This window comes from Eptesicus fuscus, chromosome 22 (genome assembly GCF_027574615.1).
Source record: "Eptesicus fuscus isolate TK198812 chromosome 22, DD_ASM_mEF_20220401, whole genome shotgun sequence".
Lineage (NCBI taxonomy): Eukaryota > Metazoa > Chordata > Mammalia > Chiroptera > Vespertilionidae > Eptesicus > Eptesicus fuscus.
The window spans coordinates 16,858,888-16,875,408 of NC_072494.1; the positions used below are offsets into that span (position 1 = coordinate 16,858,888).

Below are 16,521 nucleotides of genomic sequence, written 5' to 3' on the forward strand. Positions count from 1 at the left end.
ACTGGCTTCTCTACAGGGGAACTGCACCACGGCTGAAAGGTGGGAAGGGCTGGGAGTGGCACCGGGGCCGTGGAACCGAGTGGGGTGGGGGAGGCTGGAGGCAGGAAGGCGGACGGGAGAGGATATACTCAAACGAGGGTCCAGCAGGGACTGGACTGCCTGAGCACTTAGAATTCAAGATTTCTAAAAAGCATTCCCAGACTCATGAACTCATTAGCTAAGTTCCCAGACCTAGAGGAGGCCCAACAGATGCCGTGGAGAAGAGGAACCTCGCTCCACACCAGCTCCCTGTGGGTGTCTCTGGGCCTTTTCCACCAGCAGCCCCTCCTTACAGGCTAGGAGGGCAGACCCAGAGGGAGGACCTGCCCCACCCGGACTCTCCCCAGATTCCTCAGACACCCCATTCCTGATAGGCCGAACCAGCTCCGCTTTCTTGGGCTCAGTTTCCTGGGGGACTTTGGATGGCTGGACACGCCCGCCGGCCTTAGCCCCCACCCCTCTTTCTGGTCCCGTCGAGCCCTGTCCCCTCCGCCCCGGCTCTTCCTGGGTTGGCTCGCTCCCTTCCCAAAGGGTTCGCAGGGCCGGACCCTCGAGGGCTCATCTGCCCCCTAGATCTCTGCCGCTCGGACCCTGCCCCCCGGAACCCCTCCCCCCCCCCCCCGCCTGCGGCCCCGCCCCTCCTGCTACGAGTCGGCAGCGCTCTCTGGCGGCCACGTGCCGTGCGCCCTGCGGTTGCCCCCTTTCCGCGGCCGCCCAGCCGGCGGCGGCGGCGTTGCCATGGAGACGGACGCGGAAGCTACGCTGCTGCCGGGCTGGTGGATGCGGGATAGAGACCCCTGAGCCGGCCGCCGCCTGCAGAATCACCACCCATCCCGCTGCCTCGCCCCCGTGAGGGTCCCCAGAGTCGCTGCGGACGGCACCCCCATGTCTGTCGAGTCGAGCACGCAGGGAGCCTCCCCCAGGACCCTGCGTCCCGGGATCCAGAAGTCGTCGGGCACAGTGACCAAGAAGGGGGATCGCGCGGCCAAGGAGAAGCCTGCGGCCGTGCTGCTGCCGGTGGGCGAGGAGGAGCCCAAAAACCCTGGTAGGCTGGGGCGGGGTTGGGGGATCCGGCCTCGAGGCCTGGAGGCTGTGTGCTACCCACCGGCCTCTTGCTGGATGGTGCGCCGTGGTGCCAGGCACTGACCTGGAGTGCTGGGCGGGGCAGACAGGTGACCCGGGAAATAATAATGGAATTTCTGGTGCAAAGAAGTGCTGTCGGGAAAGGGCTCCACCGGCGGACGTTCAGAGTGTGAATGTACCGGCTCCTGGCACAGGCAGGAGTGTGGTAAGTGGTCACCGTCATTAAGTGTGTGGCCTTGGGCGCGTCTCTTCTCTGTGGTATGGAATGTGAGCCGTGCCCTGCCTATGGAGGTGGGGACGTGCTTTGTAGACTGCAAACTCATCGGTTCATTCAGCAGCACGCACTGATGGCACACCCACTGGGTGCCGAGCTCCTGCTCCATCTTGGAATGTGAATCCCGGTTTGACTCACATCACAGTTCTTGCATCTCAGCTTGGCAGATGTTTGAACTGAACTGATCTTAAAGAGCCCACACTCTGTTTGCGATGCTGACAAAGACAATAAGATGTGATATGATGTATGAGAAAAGAAGGACCAGGGGAGGATGGGAGGACGGGGCGGGGGGCTACCAGAAGGTGCCTGCTCTTCAGCCAGATGCAACACAGAAAGAAAGATGGGCGCAGTCCCGCATGCGTGGGATTTACGTTCTCTGCGATAAGAAAACCACGAAGAGTCTAGGTAGGAGTGTGGCTCTGTGTGTTGCAAGTGATAGAACCCCAACCTAAGTTAATTACCCACAAAGGGGAATTTATTGGAAGGCTTCTTTATTTATTTTTATTTTATTGATTTTTTTATAGAGAGGAAGGGACAGGGATAGAGAGTTAGAAACACCGATGAGAGAGAAACATCCATCAGCTGCCTCCTGCACACCCCCTACTGGGGATGTGCCCACAACTAAGGTACATGCCCTTGACCGGAATCGAACCTGGGACCCTTCAGTCCGCAGGCTGATGCTCTATCCACTGAGCCACACCTGCTAGGGCTGGAAGGCTTCTTAATTCACAGCCACAGCTTTGCCATCAGAGAGGGACAGGAATTTGCTGTTCCTGGACTCCCCATAAAGCAAGCTGAGAAAAAGTTATGAGACCATGGTCAGGTGCCATCTCTTTGTCAGGGCTGGTGGCTGAGGGGAGGGAATGATGAGAGCTGGAGAAAGAGCATTTTCCTGAAGGAGAGACAGAACAAAACCCAATGACATTAAACACACACACATCCCCCCCCCCCACACACACACACCCACTCTATATGGAAAATGGAGTGGAAGGGGCAGAGAATGGAGGCGGGGAGATGGGTTATGAGATATTTCAAGAGCCCAGGTGAGAGACAGTGGTGGTTGGAGTAGGGTATGAGGGAGAATGGGTGAGGCTCCTGGGAGAAATACTCCGGAGGTAGAAGTAATAAGAATTGGTGTACTAGATGGGGTGGAGAGAAAGGAACATAGCAAGAATGACTCCCGGGTTTCTGGATTGAGGAGGTAGATGGAGAGGGGGAAGCCCGAAGGAAGGGCATGTGAGGGAGGACCCGCTGTTAGAGATCTTACAGGGGGAGGGGCTGGCAGGTTCTCCTGTTTGCCAGGGGCACCCTTCCCATCTCCCAGAACCACTTCTTCCTGAAGCAGGAAGAAGCGGGGTCCCTGGGGCCTCCACACCTCCGGTCTGAGTAGTGGGGTGAGTAGTGGGATGTGGTGGGCATCTGTCTGGATTCATACAGAGCTTGGATGACTTAATCTTCCTAAAGATTTTGAACAGTGCGGGAAAGGAGTGAGAGCCGCGCACATGTTTGCTAAATAAATAGAAGCCTGCAGCTCTGCTGGACCTCAGGGTCCGGGGGTGGGGAGTGGGAGTGAAGAGATTGTCCCGTCTTTTGCTTCCATCTGGCCTGGCTGGGCTGGGGACACCCTGGGGGAGGCGGAGGCCCCCCGGGGAGCTGAGAGCGGTGGCAGCGCCCTGACTGGTTGGGTGCGGGGAGGAGCCAGCACATTTCCACTCCCCACAGTCCTTTCTCCCACGTCTGGATTTCCCACGGTGCTCGGCGTGGGTCTGACGTTTGTAAACGTCTGTAAGACCATCCACCTCAGCGGGGGGCCTGCCCCCCTGAGGCCAAGCCCCGGCGCCGCCCTCCTGTCTGCCCCGCCCGCAGAGGAGTACCAGTGCACCGGGTCCCTGGAGACGGACTTCGCGGAGCTCTGCACCCGGCTGGGCTACTCGGACTTCCCCAAGGTGGTCGCCCGGCCCCGCCCGCACCCCACCTTTGTCCCGTCCTCCTCTGTGTCGGAAAAGCCCATCGTGGGTGAGTGACAGTGGAGCTGGGGTGCCCGCCAGGGCCATCTCATCCACCCCCAGCCTCCTATTGCACGGAGGGCTGGATGGCGGGGGGAGGGGGGCGCAGGGCAGGGTGGGTGTAAGTGGTGGTGGGGGGTGGCTTCAGGGGGAAATCTCCCTCCAAACCTGGCAGACCCCAGCCTGGCCCCAGCAGCGGAGGCCCCGGCCAGCATCTCCCAAACCCCCCCCCCCCCCCCCCCGCCCCGCATGCCCCCGCTTGGCTGCCCCGCCCCTCACCGTCTCCTTGCACCTCTTCCTGCCAGATGATCAGCGGCTGTCAGGTTCCTGCAGCCTCAACAGCCTGGAGAGCAAGTACGTGTTCTTCCGGCCCACAATCCAGGTGGAACTGGAGCCCGAGGACAAGACTGTGAAGGAAATCTACATCCGCGGTGGGCCCCTCCCCCCTCCTCCCTCCCCCTCCCCCACCCCCCGCCCAACCCACCACCAGCCCCTCCCGGAGGCCTGAGGCACCGTCTTCCTCTCCCTCCCGTAGGCTGGAAGGTTGAGGAGAGGATCCTGGGCATCTTCTCTAAGTGTCTGCCCCCCCTCAACCAGCTGCAGTCTATCAAGTGAGGGGACATGGGGGGGTGGGGAGGGCCAGTGTGGGGGATGGCTCAGGGGAAGGAACTGAAGAGACAGGGAAGCTCCTGGGGAGGTGGGGGGGGGGGGGGTGTGGCAGGGAGGATGGCGCGGGAAGCAGGCGCTGCTCCAGCTGTGTTCCTGCGCCTTCACCAACAGCTTTTGGAAGGTGGGGCTGACTGATAAGACCCTGGCCACCTTCATCGCCCTGCTACCTCTCTGCTCATCCACGCTCAGGTCAGAGGGAGCCGTTTGGGGAGGGAGGGGAGTGGCAGGTCCCAGCTCCTGTGGGCCCGGGCTGGCATCCCTGGGGAAACAGCCTGCGGCTGATACCCGTTGGGTTTTGAAGCTCCCATCTGACAGGAAGCAGAGTCCCTGTTTCTGCCTCTACCAGCGCCTGAAGAGCCTGCCCTTTGAGGCCTCAGCCCCTCCCCTCGCCATCAGTCCTACCGCCACTCTCTCCCGGGAGGGTTTTCTGGGTCCTGGATGCCTGGGGCCTGACGCTGTACTAAGGGCTGGTTCTCACCCTCCAGGAGCGGGCTGTCCAGTGAGGGAGGGGAAGGATCGAGGAACAGATGCTGCAGGGCAGAGTGGGGGCAGTGGGGGTGAAAGAGTGGTTCCTGGGGGGAGGGAGTGGGAGCGGAGAGGTGGTGCTACCCCATGGGAGACAATTTTTAAATAGAGACACTTGTAGCCATTAGTTCCATTTGCGTTGTGGCTGGGGAAAGCCCTCTGTCCTCGCAGCACTGTCGGAGACGCCACTGCCTTGTGGATAGGAGACGTATTAGTTATGTAAGGCTGGGGAACAGATCACCTCTGCATGTAGTGGCGTAAAACAACAAGCATCTCTCAGTTTCTGTGCAGTAAGTCTGGAGGCAGGTCAGCGGGTGCTGCCGGCTCAGGGTGGTGGTGAGGCTGCAGGGAAGCTGCTGGCTGGGCTGCGGTCCTCTCCCCTGGGATTGGAGCACCTGCTCCCAGGCCCACTCGTGTGGCTGCTGATAGGCTGCAGCGTGTCCACCCTGAGCCCCTCCTGGGCCGTCTGAGTGCCCCCCCCCCCGCAACCTGGCAGCTCACGTGACCCAGAGAGCACCCGAGGTGGCAGCCACGGCCTTCGTGGAAGCTGACCTTGGAAGTGACCTCCCCTCACTTCTGCCGCATTCCATTCGTCAGGTGTGGGTCACTAGGTCCAGCCACGCTCCGGGGAAGGGGATTACACACGGGCATAGAGACACCAGGAAGTGGGGGTCCTCGGGGTCATTCTAGAGGCCACCTCACCACAGGTCGCTAATTCTGGGGAGTGACCCCTCCCCGTGGCCACACTTCTGGATTTTCAGTCTGGAGAATGAAATGTAATTTAGTTCTCCTAGAATGTCCGATATTGGGATCCATCCTTTAACTCTGTTTCCAAGCTGCTCCTCAGAGGCCCCCACTTCCTCTTTGTCCCTACCTTCACCGGGCCTCGGTGGTGCCCCCCGGTTCTCAGATCAACCCCGCCCTCAGGAAGGTGTCCTTGGAGGGGAACCCGCTGCCGGAGCAGTCCTATCACAAGCTCATGGGACTGGACAGCACGTGAGTCTCCTTTCCGCCTGCCCCCATTCCAAGCCCTCCTAGTCCCCACCCTTCCTTACCCCCCCCCCCCGCGCCTCCCCAGGCACCCTCACTTCCTGCCCCACAAACTTCAGACCCGATGACCCTCCTCGTGCCCCCAAGTTCCCCGAGATTCCAGGGCACGCCCAGGCCCCGGCGTTCCCAGTGACCGCCCTCTGCCTCCGCCCAGGATCACGCACTTGTCTCTGCGGAACAACAACATCGATGACCACGGGGCGCAGCTCCTGGGCCAGGCGCTGTCCACGCTGCACACCTGCAACCGGACCCTGGTCTCGCTCAACCTGGGCTTCAACCACATCGGAGACGAGGGCGCGGGCTACATCGCGGATGTGCGTGCACCGGAGGGCGGGACCCGCGGAGCCGGCGCCCGCGGGTCTGGTGGTCACGCCCCTCCCCGCCCCTCAGGGCCTCCGGCTGAACCGCTCCCTGCTGTGGCTGTCCCTGGCCCACAACCGCATTCAGGACAAGGGCGCCCTGAAGCTGGCCGAGGTGGGCGTGCCGGCCGGGCGGCTGCGGGCTGGGTGAGGGCACGGGCTCAGGGTGTCTGACAGCCGCGCCTCGGCCCAGGTCCTGCAGCCCTTCGAGCTGACACACACCGAAGTGGTGGAGCGCCGGCGCCTCCTGCTGGAAAAGGGGACCCAGGAGCGCTTGCGGTCGGTGAGCTGCACCCCAGCCTCTTCCGCGGCCCGCTGTTTCTCAGCAAGCTGGCCCTGTCCCAGTTCCTCTTCTGTCCTGACTGTCCGCCGGCCCAGCTTCGGCGCTGGCCTAACACACATTGGGGCTGTCACCGCAGAATCCCTCCAGGGGCAGAATGTACTGGTTAGAAGAAAGGAGTAGCCCTGGCCAGGGTGGCTCAGTCGGTTGGAGCATCTTCCCGTACACCTAAAGGTCCTGGGTTCAATTCCCGGTCATGGTGGGTGCAGTAGGGAACTGATGGATGTTTCTCTCCTCCCTTCCTCTCTCTAAAATCAATAAAAACATGTCCCCCGGTGAGGATTTTGGAGAAAGGAGTAGATTTAGACTGCTAGAACTTGAAATCCCTTGTGACCTTGGCATGTCACTCATAGGACTGTTGAGAGGATTAAATGCATGTAAAACACAGGAACGATATGAGAGTCTGAGCCCCTTCTCCCACCCCCACCCCCAGGGCCCTCTGCCCTTTCTCCCCAACAGCACCACCATCCCCAGAAGTCCCACATGCACTACTTTAGCATTGAGGCAGGCAGCTGGGGTGGGGGCGCTGCCCGTTGGGCCGCCCCCTCCCCCTCCTGGGGAAGGCGCACTGGCTTCCGCCTCCATCCCCTCCCATTTGTGAGCACAGCCTTCCTCTTCTCGACACGGGGACTCCAAAACAGAACGTGAGAAGAATCAGGTGACGGGAGCCAGCAGTGTGGCGCTGATAGACAAGGGGGACAAGATGCTGGCAGCAAAGACCCCGAAGGGCCTGGTCAAGAAAAAGGAGAAGGCAGGGGTAGGTGTGCAGTGGGCAAGAGAGCCTCGGGCAAGCTTGAGAGGAGCAGGTGGAGCGGGAGGGAAGGAGGCCTTCAAAAGCCTACCTCAGGCCCAGGGTCCTAACACTGGCCTCCTCCCAGCCGCTCCCCACCCCCTAGGGAGGGAGGACTTCCATTTGTCTGCTTCCATCCTTCACAGGAAGTGGTGAAGAAAGAGGAGAAGTCGGGGTCTGGACAGTCACCCATACAAGGAAACCTAAAGAAGGAAGACGCCACAAAGACAAGCAAGGGGAGTAAGTGCTAGAGCCCCTCTGCAGCGCCTTCTTGGTTTGGGGGGAGGAGCAGTGGGCCGGGTGCAGGAGGGATGAGCTGGTCTTCTGGGCACACCCCTTTCTAGTCCGTTGCCTTTCAGGAGATGGTGTGGAAAGCCCCACCTAGTCCCATGTCCTGACCACCGCACCCTTGTTTCCCTGGGCAGACCCCGTGGCCTTGCCCTGAGAAGAGGACCCCCTCCAGCTGGGGGTCCCCTCGAGCTCTGTTTCTGTTGCACCCAAACCCAGTTTGAGGGGTCGCCTTCCTGGCCCAGCCCTTCTCTTGGGGGAACCTGGGTGGTAACAGAGGTCTGCACTGTGCATTCTGACCCTCTTCCTGCTCCAGAGGTGACCATCCCTGAGCAGAAACCAACCAAGGGCAAAGGGACCAAGACTGGGAGCAAAGAGAAGCGCAGCATCCTCCTGGAGTCAGAGGTAGGCTTCGGGGGTGGGGGGCGGGGGGGGGGGCGGGATCACGTCCCAGGAGCCCTCCTGGAATGTCCTGTCCTGTCCTGTGGCCGCTTCCACAGGACACCCCCCATCCCAGCCTGGGCTTGCTGGGGGATAACAGGATGCCCCTCCCTTCAGGCTTGAGGGGCCCCCTCCCCTTCTTTTTCCTTGCTTATTAGGAGCTCACACGTTTGATCCTGTCTCAAATCAGTTTGCTTCCCAAAAGGCCACTGACTTAACCATCACCACCTCCACCGTTCGCTGGGACAGCTGCCCTGGGAACGGGGCCTCTCATAGTCATGGCGTTGCCCCACTGTGTGTGAGGCTCCTTCAGACCCTCTCTCCTTTGCCCTGGAGCCTCCCTTTCCTTCCCACTAGGACCAATCTGTTCCTTGCTTCCCGGACTGTCACCCATTAGCTCCCACCTGCCAGCCCTCCAGCTCTCCTCTCCGAGAGGCTGTCTCTGTCCACCAGGAGACCTTCCCTTTTAGGAGTCCTCTCTGGCACCCGAGACAAGACCTTACAAAAGAGGACGGTCAGGTAGAGAAGGGGGTGAGGGTGCCTCGCCCTCCGCTGTCCCGTCTTGTCCAGGCTGCTGTTTCTCACCAGGACTATGGCACTTTCTCCTCATCCTCTCTCCATCCGTCCCTCCCATCATTGCCCTGGGTGCGCCAGCCCTTAGGAAACGGGGAAACCCCTGTGCCAAGTCCTGTTTCTGGCCTTGGACCACCTGCTCTCTCTGCCTGGAACAGCTTTCCCCTCCTCGTTATCTGGTATCTACTGGGGACCATTCAGACTTCAGCCCACAGGCCGCCTCCTCTGGGAGCCGGGGCTGGTGCTCCTCCAGGACCCTGAGCTGACTCTGCCACTGGTCACACACACCACCTTACCACCTCCCTTTCTGCCTCCCACGCCCAGGTGCTGCTTGAGGATATGGGCTTATTGACTTTTGTATCCCCGGCACCTAGGACAACGCCGGGACTGTAGCCAGCCCTCAAAACATGCATGTCGAACGAACGAATGATTGGCCTGTTGACCAACCTCTCTGTGGCTGCAATTACTCTTCTACTTTAGCAACTGATTGTTGAAGCCACAGAGATGGTCAACCCTCTCTTGGAGCCCGTGGAACACCGAGACGGGAAAGTTTTCATGCCTGGGAACAAGGTCCTTCTGCACCTCAACCTCCTCCGTAAGTGTGCCAGCCACCCTGCCCTCCTGTCTCAAGGCTACTTGGGGCCCATACTGCCCTAAGGGTGCCCCCACCCTGACCCCACAGAGCAGAACCTGGTTCTCCCCCAGTTGGAGGGACACCATCATGATGTCCGAGGCCCTTTGGAGTGAGAGGAAGTCAGGTCCTGGGTCGGGCAATTTGGAGGGAGTGAGAGAGATAGGAGGGGGCGGGGAAAGGGCGTGTTGGGGTGAGGAGTCGGAGCAGTGAGGGCGTGTTGGGGTGAGGAGTCGGAGCAGTGAGGGGTGTTGGGTGAGGAGTCGGAGCAGTGAGGGCGTGTTGGGGTGAGGAGTAGGGCGTGTTGGGGTGAGGAGTTGGAGCAGTGAGGGCGTGTTGGGGTGAGGAGTCGGAGCAGTGAGGGCGTGTTGGGGTGAGGAGTTGGGCGTGTTGGGGTGAGGAGTAGGGCGTGTTGGGGTGAGGAGTAGGGAGTGTTGGGAGGAGTTGGAGCAGTGAGGGGTGTTGGGTGAGGAGTCGGAGCAGTGAGGGCGTGTTGGGGTGAGGAGTTGGAGCAGTGAGGGGTGTTGGGTGAGGAGTCGGAGCAGTGAGGGCGTGTTGGGGTGAGGAGTTGGAGCAGTGAGGGCGTGTTGGGTGAGGAGTCGAGCAGTGAGGGGTGTTGGGTGAGGAGTCGGAGCAGTGAGGGGTGTTGGGTGAGGAGTCGGAGCAGTGAGGGCGTGTTGGGGTGAGGAGTCGGAGCAGTGAGGGCGTGTTGGGGTGAGGAGTAGGGCGTGTTGGGGTGAGGAGTCGGAGCAGTGAGGGCGTGTTGGGGTGAGGAGTAGGGAGTGTTGGGAGGAGTTGGAGCAGTGAGGGGTGTTGGGGTGAGGAGTAGGGCGTGTTGGGGTGAGGAGTCGGAGCAGTGAGGGCGTGTTGGGCGAGGAGTCGGAGCAGTGAGGGCGTGTTGGGGTGAGGAGTAGGGAGTGTTGGGAGGAGTTGGAGCAGTGTGGGGTGTTGGGGTGAGGAGTAGGGCGTGTTGGGGTGAGGAGTTGGAGCAGTGAGGGGTGTTGGGGTGAGGAGTAGGGAGTGTTGGGAGGAGTTGGAGCAGTGAGGGCGTGTTGGGGTGAGGAGTAGGGAGTGTTGGGAGGAGTTGGAGCAGTGAGGGGTGTTGGGTGAGGAGTCGGAGCAGTGAGGGGTGTTGGGTGAGGAGTCGGAGCAGTGAGGGCGTGTTGGGGTGAGGAGTCGAGCAGTGAGGGCGTGTTGGGTGAGGAGTCGGAGCAGTGAGGGCGTGTTGGGGTGAGGAGTCGAGCAGTGAGGGGTGTTGGATGAGGAGTCGGAGCAGTGAGGGGTGTTGGGTGAGGAGTCGAGCAGTGAGGGGTGTTGGGTGAGGAGTCGGAGCAGTGAGGGGTGTTGGGAGGAGTCGGAGCAGTGAGGGGTGTTGGGTGAGGAGTCGGAGCAGTGAGAGGTGTTGGGGTGAGGAGTCGGAGCAGTGAGGGGTGTTGGGTGAGGAGTCGGAGCAGTGAGGGCGTGTTGGGTGAGGAGTCGAGCAGTGAGGGCGTGTTGGGGTGAGTTGTCTCGGGCTGGGAGCTGGGAGCTGGTGGTGGAGTGAGGCTGTCCCGAGGGTGGTGGTGTAAGAGGCACTTTGTCGGCTCCTTCCACCAGGAAACCGCATCACCGAGGTGGGGCTGGAGAGCTTCCTCAATGCGGTGCGGTACCAGGCCCAGTTCCACAAGTCCTCCAAGAGCGCGGCCAAGGGCCCCGTGGGGCTGCTCTGGCTGAATCTGGCGGTGAGTCCCCTTCACTGTCCTGCGCCGCTTCTGTGGTTTCCTCGTTCTTTTTGTCACACACGCCCTCCGTCTGTCTTGCTGCAAGATTAGCAGTCAGACTCACTCTGCCTTTTGTCCACGTCCCGCAGCCCCTAGCCCATCCTGTCCCAGGAAGTTTTCCTCCCAGAAAACTCGTTTCCATCCCTTTTGCCAGCCGTCGGCCTTCCTTTTCCTCCTTCAGAAAAACAACTTCTCCCCGCAAAACCCTCTATACATCATGATCCAGGAACTGATGCTGCCCAGGGACCCCATCAGTAAGGCCAAGCCCAGGGAGGAGGAGGCCATGGCTTCCGCCACCTAGCCACCCCCTCGCACCTCCGGCCACAGAAGCATCTCCTGTCCAGGTGTGGGCTGACCTCCCTGAGATCTCAGATCGGGAACGAAGGCCACTGCTGTACTTCCCCCCCTTGAAGTTGTTTAAAACTTTGTTCTGGAACTACTTGGAACATCTGGACTCTTGAGTCTGTTCATGTAATGGCCAGAAATGGCGGAATCGCTGCAGTTTGCCGGGCCTTGCTCTCCTGCCTCCTGAGGGCCTAGTTCTTGCTTGCTCAGGCCAGAGCCAGGCTCTCCTGTGTTTCCTAGAGCACACGTACCTACAATGTCTGCCATCTTAAACCAGGGACACCCAAATGGTGAGGGGCCCATCAGTGTGGCTCCCTGAGAGGGCCTACTGACCAGGCGGAGCGCGCACAGGGCTGGCTCCTGGGAGCCAACAGCCACTTTACGGGGAGCCTCCAGAGCAGTGGCCCTCCTTCCCCTCTGGGCAGTTAACCTGGTCCACATCCCTTCACTCTGTTGCCCCGACAGAGATGTGCTCTCCCTGCCGAGAACTCTCTGGGGGAGGCTCAGTGGCTCTCAGGCTTCCGGCCTCGGACCACCTGCTCAGCCTCTGGGCAGCTGGCTGAGCTGCTGCAGGAAACCTGGCCATGCTTTAGGTTCCCAACACGGAGCAATTACAGGTGCTTGGCGAGGATTAGTCACCTCGGCTGCTCCAGTTATTCCTGCCTGAATCCCTCTAGAGCAGTGGTTCTCAACCTTTCTAATGCCGCGACCCTTTAATACAGCTCCTCATGTTGTGGTGACCCCCCCCAACCATAAAATTATTTTCGTTGCTACTTCATAACTGTAATTTTGCTACTGTTGTGAATTGTAATGTAAATATCTGATATGCAGGATGTCTTAGGCGACCCCTGTGAAAGGGTCGTTCGACCCCCAAAGGGGTCGCGACTCACAGGTTGAGAACGGCTGCTCTAAAGTAAAGCTTCTGTGAACCTTCACAGCCCCCATTCTCGTTCCTGCACTTCACCAATGACTTGTGCACTAATTCTGTGCCCAACTAGACCATAAGCCTCCGAGGTCAGCACCTGGAATTATGCCAGGTTTAGGAGGGGGAAGATTAGGGCTGTTGTCTCTAAGTCCAACCGTGAAGGCAGATAGTGAAGATTTGATGGTCAGAGGATGTGGCTGTGTCAGATGTCGCTGGCTTAGGGGTGCGGAGCCTGCAGGGGGTGCAGGCTGAGATGCCCCTCCCCTGCATGTTTGCCTTTAAAGCCCTGACGCTCACTGAGGGCAGCTCAGGAGGTCTCGTGACTTAGGATCCACTGCTCCTGTATGTGTGTGTGTTTAAGTGGGTGAAGTGTCTTTTTGTGTTTTGGCCATGGGGCTGTGTAACTTAACAACTGTACTTCAGTGAGCACACATTTGGAGCTTGGGAGAGAATATGGCAGGAGCTGGGTCTGGGACTGGATGTCGGGTGAGGGGGACTTCCTTCTGTCCCTCTATCCAGTCGCAGGGGGAAGAACCACAATATCTTCTATCAGAGCAGTTTAACAAGAATCACACACATGCCACTACAGTTGAAGAATATTTAACTTTTCTTAAAAAAAAATCTTAATCATGAAAGGAAGAAAATAAAAGAGTATACATTATTTTAACAACAGAACAGTCATTTCCATATCTGTGTTTTATATATTATATATATATTTATATATGTATATATACACCTAGCACAGTGTGTATATTCTGTGAGTCAGTGGAGAGGTGCCATAGACTTGGTACAGGGGCCAATGTTGCAGTGGCTCCTGGGATGGTCCTGGGTGAATTGAGGGACTCCAGCATTTGAACCCCCTACTCTGGGGCCCACCCAGTTTTGAGCTCCGTACCTGATACACTGGTTTTCTGTGGGGAAGGGTGGGCACAGGTGGGGTAAGAGGTCCCCTGAAGCCGGGAAGTCCAGCGGGGAGGGTGTAGCTTGGCCCTGAGCCGCAGAGGCCGGCTCCCGCGCTAGGTGGGCCCACCGGGGACTGGCTCAACCTTCAGGCCCTGATCCTGGAGCTGGGCGAGAACTGGGAGATGCGCGGGAACCTCTTCCCTGGGCGGCGGCGGCCTCCAGCACTCCCGGAACAGAAAGGTCCGAGTTATTTACAACAGCCAAGATGCACATACAATACATACATATTTATAGGAAACCAAGTGACAGAGAGCCTTGGGACCCTGGGGAAAGGACGGGGAAGAAGAAAGTGCGTTTACACAGAAGCCTTCCTGTTCACTCGCATGCCTGAGGTACCCACGCGTATGTGGGACAAGGGGGCCTTGAGGATGCAGTCAGCATGCACAGGAGACCCAGGACCGGTGGCCTGAGGGAGGGGAAAGACCCTGAACCTGGTCCTGGCCAGCGTGCTCAGTGGTTAGTGTTCGATTCCCGGTCACTAGGGTGCAGGTTTGATCCCCAGCCTCTGGTCAGGGTGCCCGAGAGAGGCAACCACTCGACGCCTCTCCCCCTCCCTTAAAACAAAATCAATGGAAAATCTCCTCAGGTGAGGATGAGCAAGACACTGAAACTGGACTCCCAAGCAACATGCGGTCTCCCTCGGTGCGTTTCCTGAACTGCCTCTCTCGACCACGGAGGAGGCCTGGGGTATCCCCACCCTGTGCCCTGCCCGAGGCCCGTCCCCAGCGGAGGAGTGGGGTGCAGAGGACCGGTGGTGCGCAGTTACAGTCCTGGGGATGAGGCTGCGTCTGCCGCGCTGTCTTCCCGGGGGCTTCTGGTGCCTGTGGAGGGGGCAGTGATGACTGAGGAACTGGCCTGAGATGACCCCTCTCTTAGGTTTTGCCCGCAAAGTCCTCAAGCTCCTAAGAACTGGGGGAATTATCTGTACTCAGGGGCAAGGAGACCCCCTCAGAACCCCTTTCCTTCTCACACTGCGCGGCGGCAGCGTGTCCTCACTAGCGGACGCTCTCCCCTGGGGCTGGGACGAAGAGGAAACCGGCTTCACTCACTGTCCTCAGGGCAGGGCCCCAGTTCGTGGCTGTCCCAGGAGTCAGAGGACGGGGGGTCCTTCACGGGAGGTGACAGGGAGCAGTCTGCCCATCTAGCCGCTTCTGTGTGGAAACTGCCCACAGGCGTGGTGCCGCCGGAGGACTCGCCCCCGAGAGACCTGAGCAGCTCCCTGTAGGCCAGCTCCATGTCCTGGAAGAGTGCGGGAAGGTCCGGCTCAGAGGGTCCCCGGGTGCACTGAGGGGAGCCCGGGCAGGCCAAGAGCTGGGCTCCCCCGGACACACCACTGGCCCACATCCCCGCGGGAACCTGACCACCAGTGGAAGCTCCCCCGCCCGCCCGCACGACTGAGCACAGGCTGCCTCCTACCGCCTTGGGGCCTGAGCCCCATGTCCCTCACCTTGAGCCTGTTGAGCTTGAGGGTGAGTTGCTCAATGGTTTGGAAGATTATGCCCATGTCCTTGATGGCCAGGCTGGGGGGCGAGCAGCCGGGGCGCCTTGGCTCTCCATGGCCTCCCCGCGGCTGCGGCTCTGTCCGCCAGGCAGGGAGGCCGTCGGGCTGAGAGAGGTCTGTGCGTGCCCCCGAGGAGTCGGTGCTGGAGTCCAGGGGTCCTGCTGGCATGCTGACATAAAAACAGTTCCCTGTCCCCATGGCGAGAGAGAGAGATTAGGAGGCAAGTGCAGAGCAAGGGGACGCCACCTCCTCTCCCCTGGCGCTCCCGCTGCCTGCCTGGGCCAAGGACACCGTCCTAGGGTGAGCTCAGCGCACTCGGCCTCGTGCTGCCTACCGCACGCCTAGAGCGCTCCTCCTCACAGAGCCTTCTAGATGGCAGTTCTGCTTAGCGTGTCCCATGCCAGGGGAAGACACTCAGCAGTGACAGTTAAGGCAGAAGTGGCAGGGTTGTGTGTTTCATTGGGGAAATGGGGAAGGGCTCCCATCCCTAGAAGGAAGGGTAAGAGGGTGGTGGCTGGTTTTAGAAACTTGTGAAAAGCCATGGGCAGTAGCCTCCTTGACCCTGCCCCTCGGCCATCTACTTCCCAATCCTGGAGATGCCTCCTCATCATAGGGGGTCAGACAGCCGGAGGAAGGACGCAGAGGGTCCCTGCCTAGGCAGCAGGCATAGGTGGACGCCAAGGAACTGTGGAGGGCATGTAGCCTATTTCCACCGTGGCGCTGGAGTGGTGGCTGGTGTGGGCAAGAAGTGGCTCACCGTCAGGCTATCAGGCTAAGGACACTGGGCCCTGGGCACCGGGCCAGGCTTCCCGCCCCACGTCCTGACAGCACCAGCTGCTTACCCTGCTGCTCTGGGCAGCTCTCGACAAGGGGATGGCACAAGGCCTGTCCCTGTCTGTGGCCACAGGCAGGGCTCTAATGCCCAGGGCCCGGCTCTGCCCTCGGGGCCCCACACTCAGCGCTGGCTCCCAGGAGGGGTTCATTACCCGTAGCCTTTGCTCCGCCTTCCACTTCAGGTGGCTCAGCCTCTGCCTGGCCACCCTCTGGTAGTGCAGGGACAGCCTTACTGCCTGCCACCTCAGCTGCACCGCCACCGCCACCACCACCACCAGGGAGAGCAGAGACCAAGAGAGGGGAAGGGAAGGAGAGGAGGAAGGCATGGGATGGAGAGAAAGAAAAAGGGAAGAACACAGTGAACACAAGCTCACACGTGACTCTACCCCAGGGAGCTGCAGAGAACTTTCCCACCAATTCACCAAAGGACAGAGAAGGAAGCTCAGTTCCCAGAAACCCAGGAGAGAGGGCAGACTGGAAGCAGATGAATAATAAATGCTCCTGGAAAGGGAGGCAGAGCTGAGCACGAGGGGAGGATCGGGAATTCCCTCCCACTCCTCAGGAGCACCCTGCCTGCTGCTCCCCTCCACCGGGCTTCCCTCTCCAGCTGACCCCTCCCCTGCCACGACTCCCGCCCTGGGCTCACTGCTCTGGCCAAACCCGTCCTGAGCACCATCCTGGCCAGGCTCAGCTTTGCTTGTCTTAAAGCCGTCCACCATATCACAGCTGGGTGTCCTCCCTGCCGCCTCCTTCACTCGCCACACCCCTTACTCTCTGAGCATCTTCCCAGACTTGTCCGACGGCCCCTCTCTCAGCTCAACCTCTAGGTCAGCTGCATCTCCATCCCACACTGCCAGTTCCTTCATCTGCCACCTGGAGGGCCTGGCTGCAAGCAGGAGTCCTCGTCTCCGCAGGCCTGAGGCTCTGAAAAGAGCCTCACCCTTTCCTTAGGACTGGCAGACGAGGGAGGGACACGAGCAGACTTTTACTGATGGCTGATCAGTGCCAGGCACTAGGCAATACCCTCCTATTACAGAACGACGTTCAGAGATGGTCCCGAGTTGGCTCTAAAGTCACACGGGCATGAAGTGATGGAGCTGGGGCTTGGCCCTTGGCTGTCCGACC

At 60.0% G+C, this 16,521-nt stretch overlaps 2 protein-coding genes across 5 annotated transcripts in view; one reads left to right on the forward strand and one right to left on the reverse strand.

The window, feature by feature from the left end:
- Positions 1-770: 770 nt before the first annotated feature.
- Positions 771-11,364, forward strand: LRRC71 (leucine rich repeat containing 71). Its single transcript, XM_008155625.3, has 15 exons — positions 771-1,084; positions 3,263-3,412; positions 3,708-3,833; positions 3,938-4,013; positions 4,183-4,260; positions 5,524-5,592; positions 5,801-5,960; positions 6,037-6,120; positions 6,199-6,288; positions 6,953-7,102; positions 7,282-7,375; positions 7,740-7,828; positions 8,918-9,032; positions 10,665-10,789; positions 11,010-11,364. The coding sequence occupies exons 1-15, from the start codon at positions 925-927 to the stop codon at positions 11,127-11,129; spliced, it is 1,686 nt and encodes a 561-aa protein (XP_008153847.2). The 5' UTR covers positions 771-924; the 3' UTR covers positions 11,130-11,364.
- Positions 11,365-12,658: 1,294 nt separating this feature from the next.
- The window catches only part of ARHGEF11 (Rho guanine nucleotide exchange factor 11), a 78,489-nt gene continuing 74,626 nt past the window's right edge, over positions 12,659-16,521 (reverse strand). For 3 of the 4 annotated variants that reach the window (XM_028131335.2, XM_054711564.1, XM_028131329.2), the window contains 4 exons: positions 15,549-15,644; positions 14,509-14,750; positions 14,111-14,300; positions 12,659-13,882 (listed from right to left, as the gene is read on the reverse strand). In XM_028131335.2, the coding sequence (XP_027987136.2) occupies positions 13,824-13,882; positions 14,111-14,300; positions 14,509-14,750; positions 15,549-15,644 (587 nt within the window). In that variant the 3' untranslated portion in view covers positions 12,659-13,823. The remainder of the gene's footprint in view (positions 13,883-14,110; positions 14,301-14,508; positions 14,751-15,548; positions 15,645-16,521) is intronic. The other variant, XM_054711565.1, reaches the window with a different exon arrangement.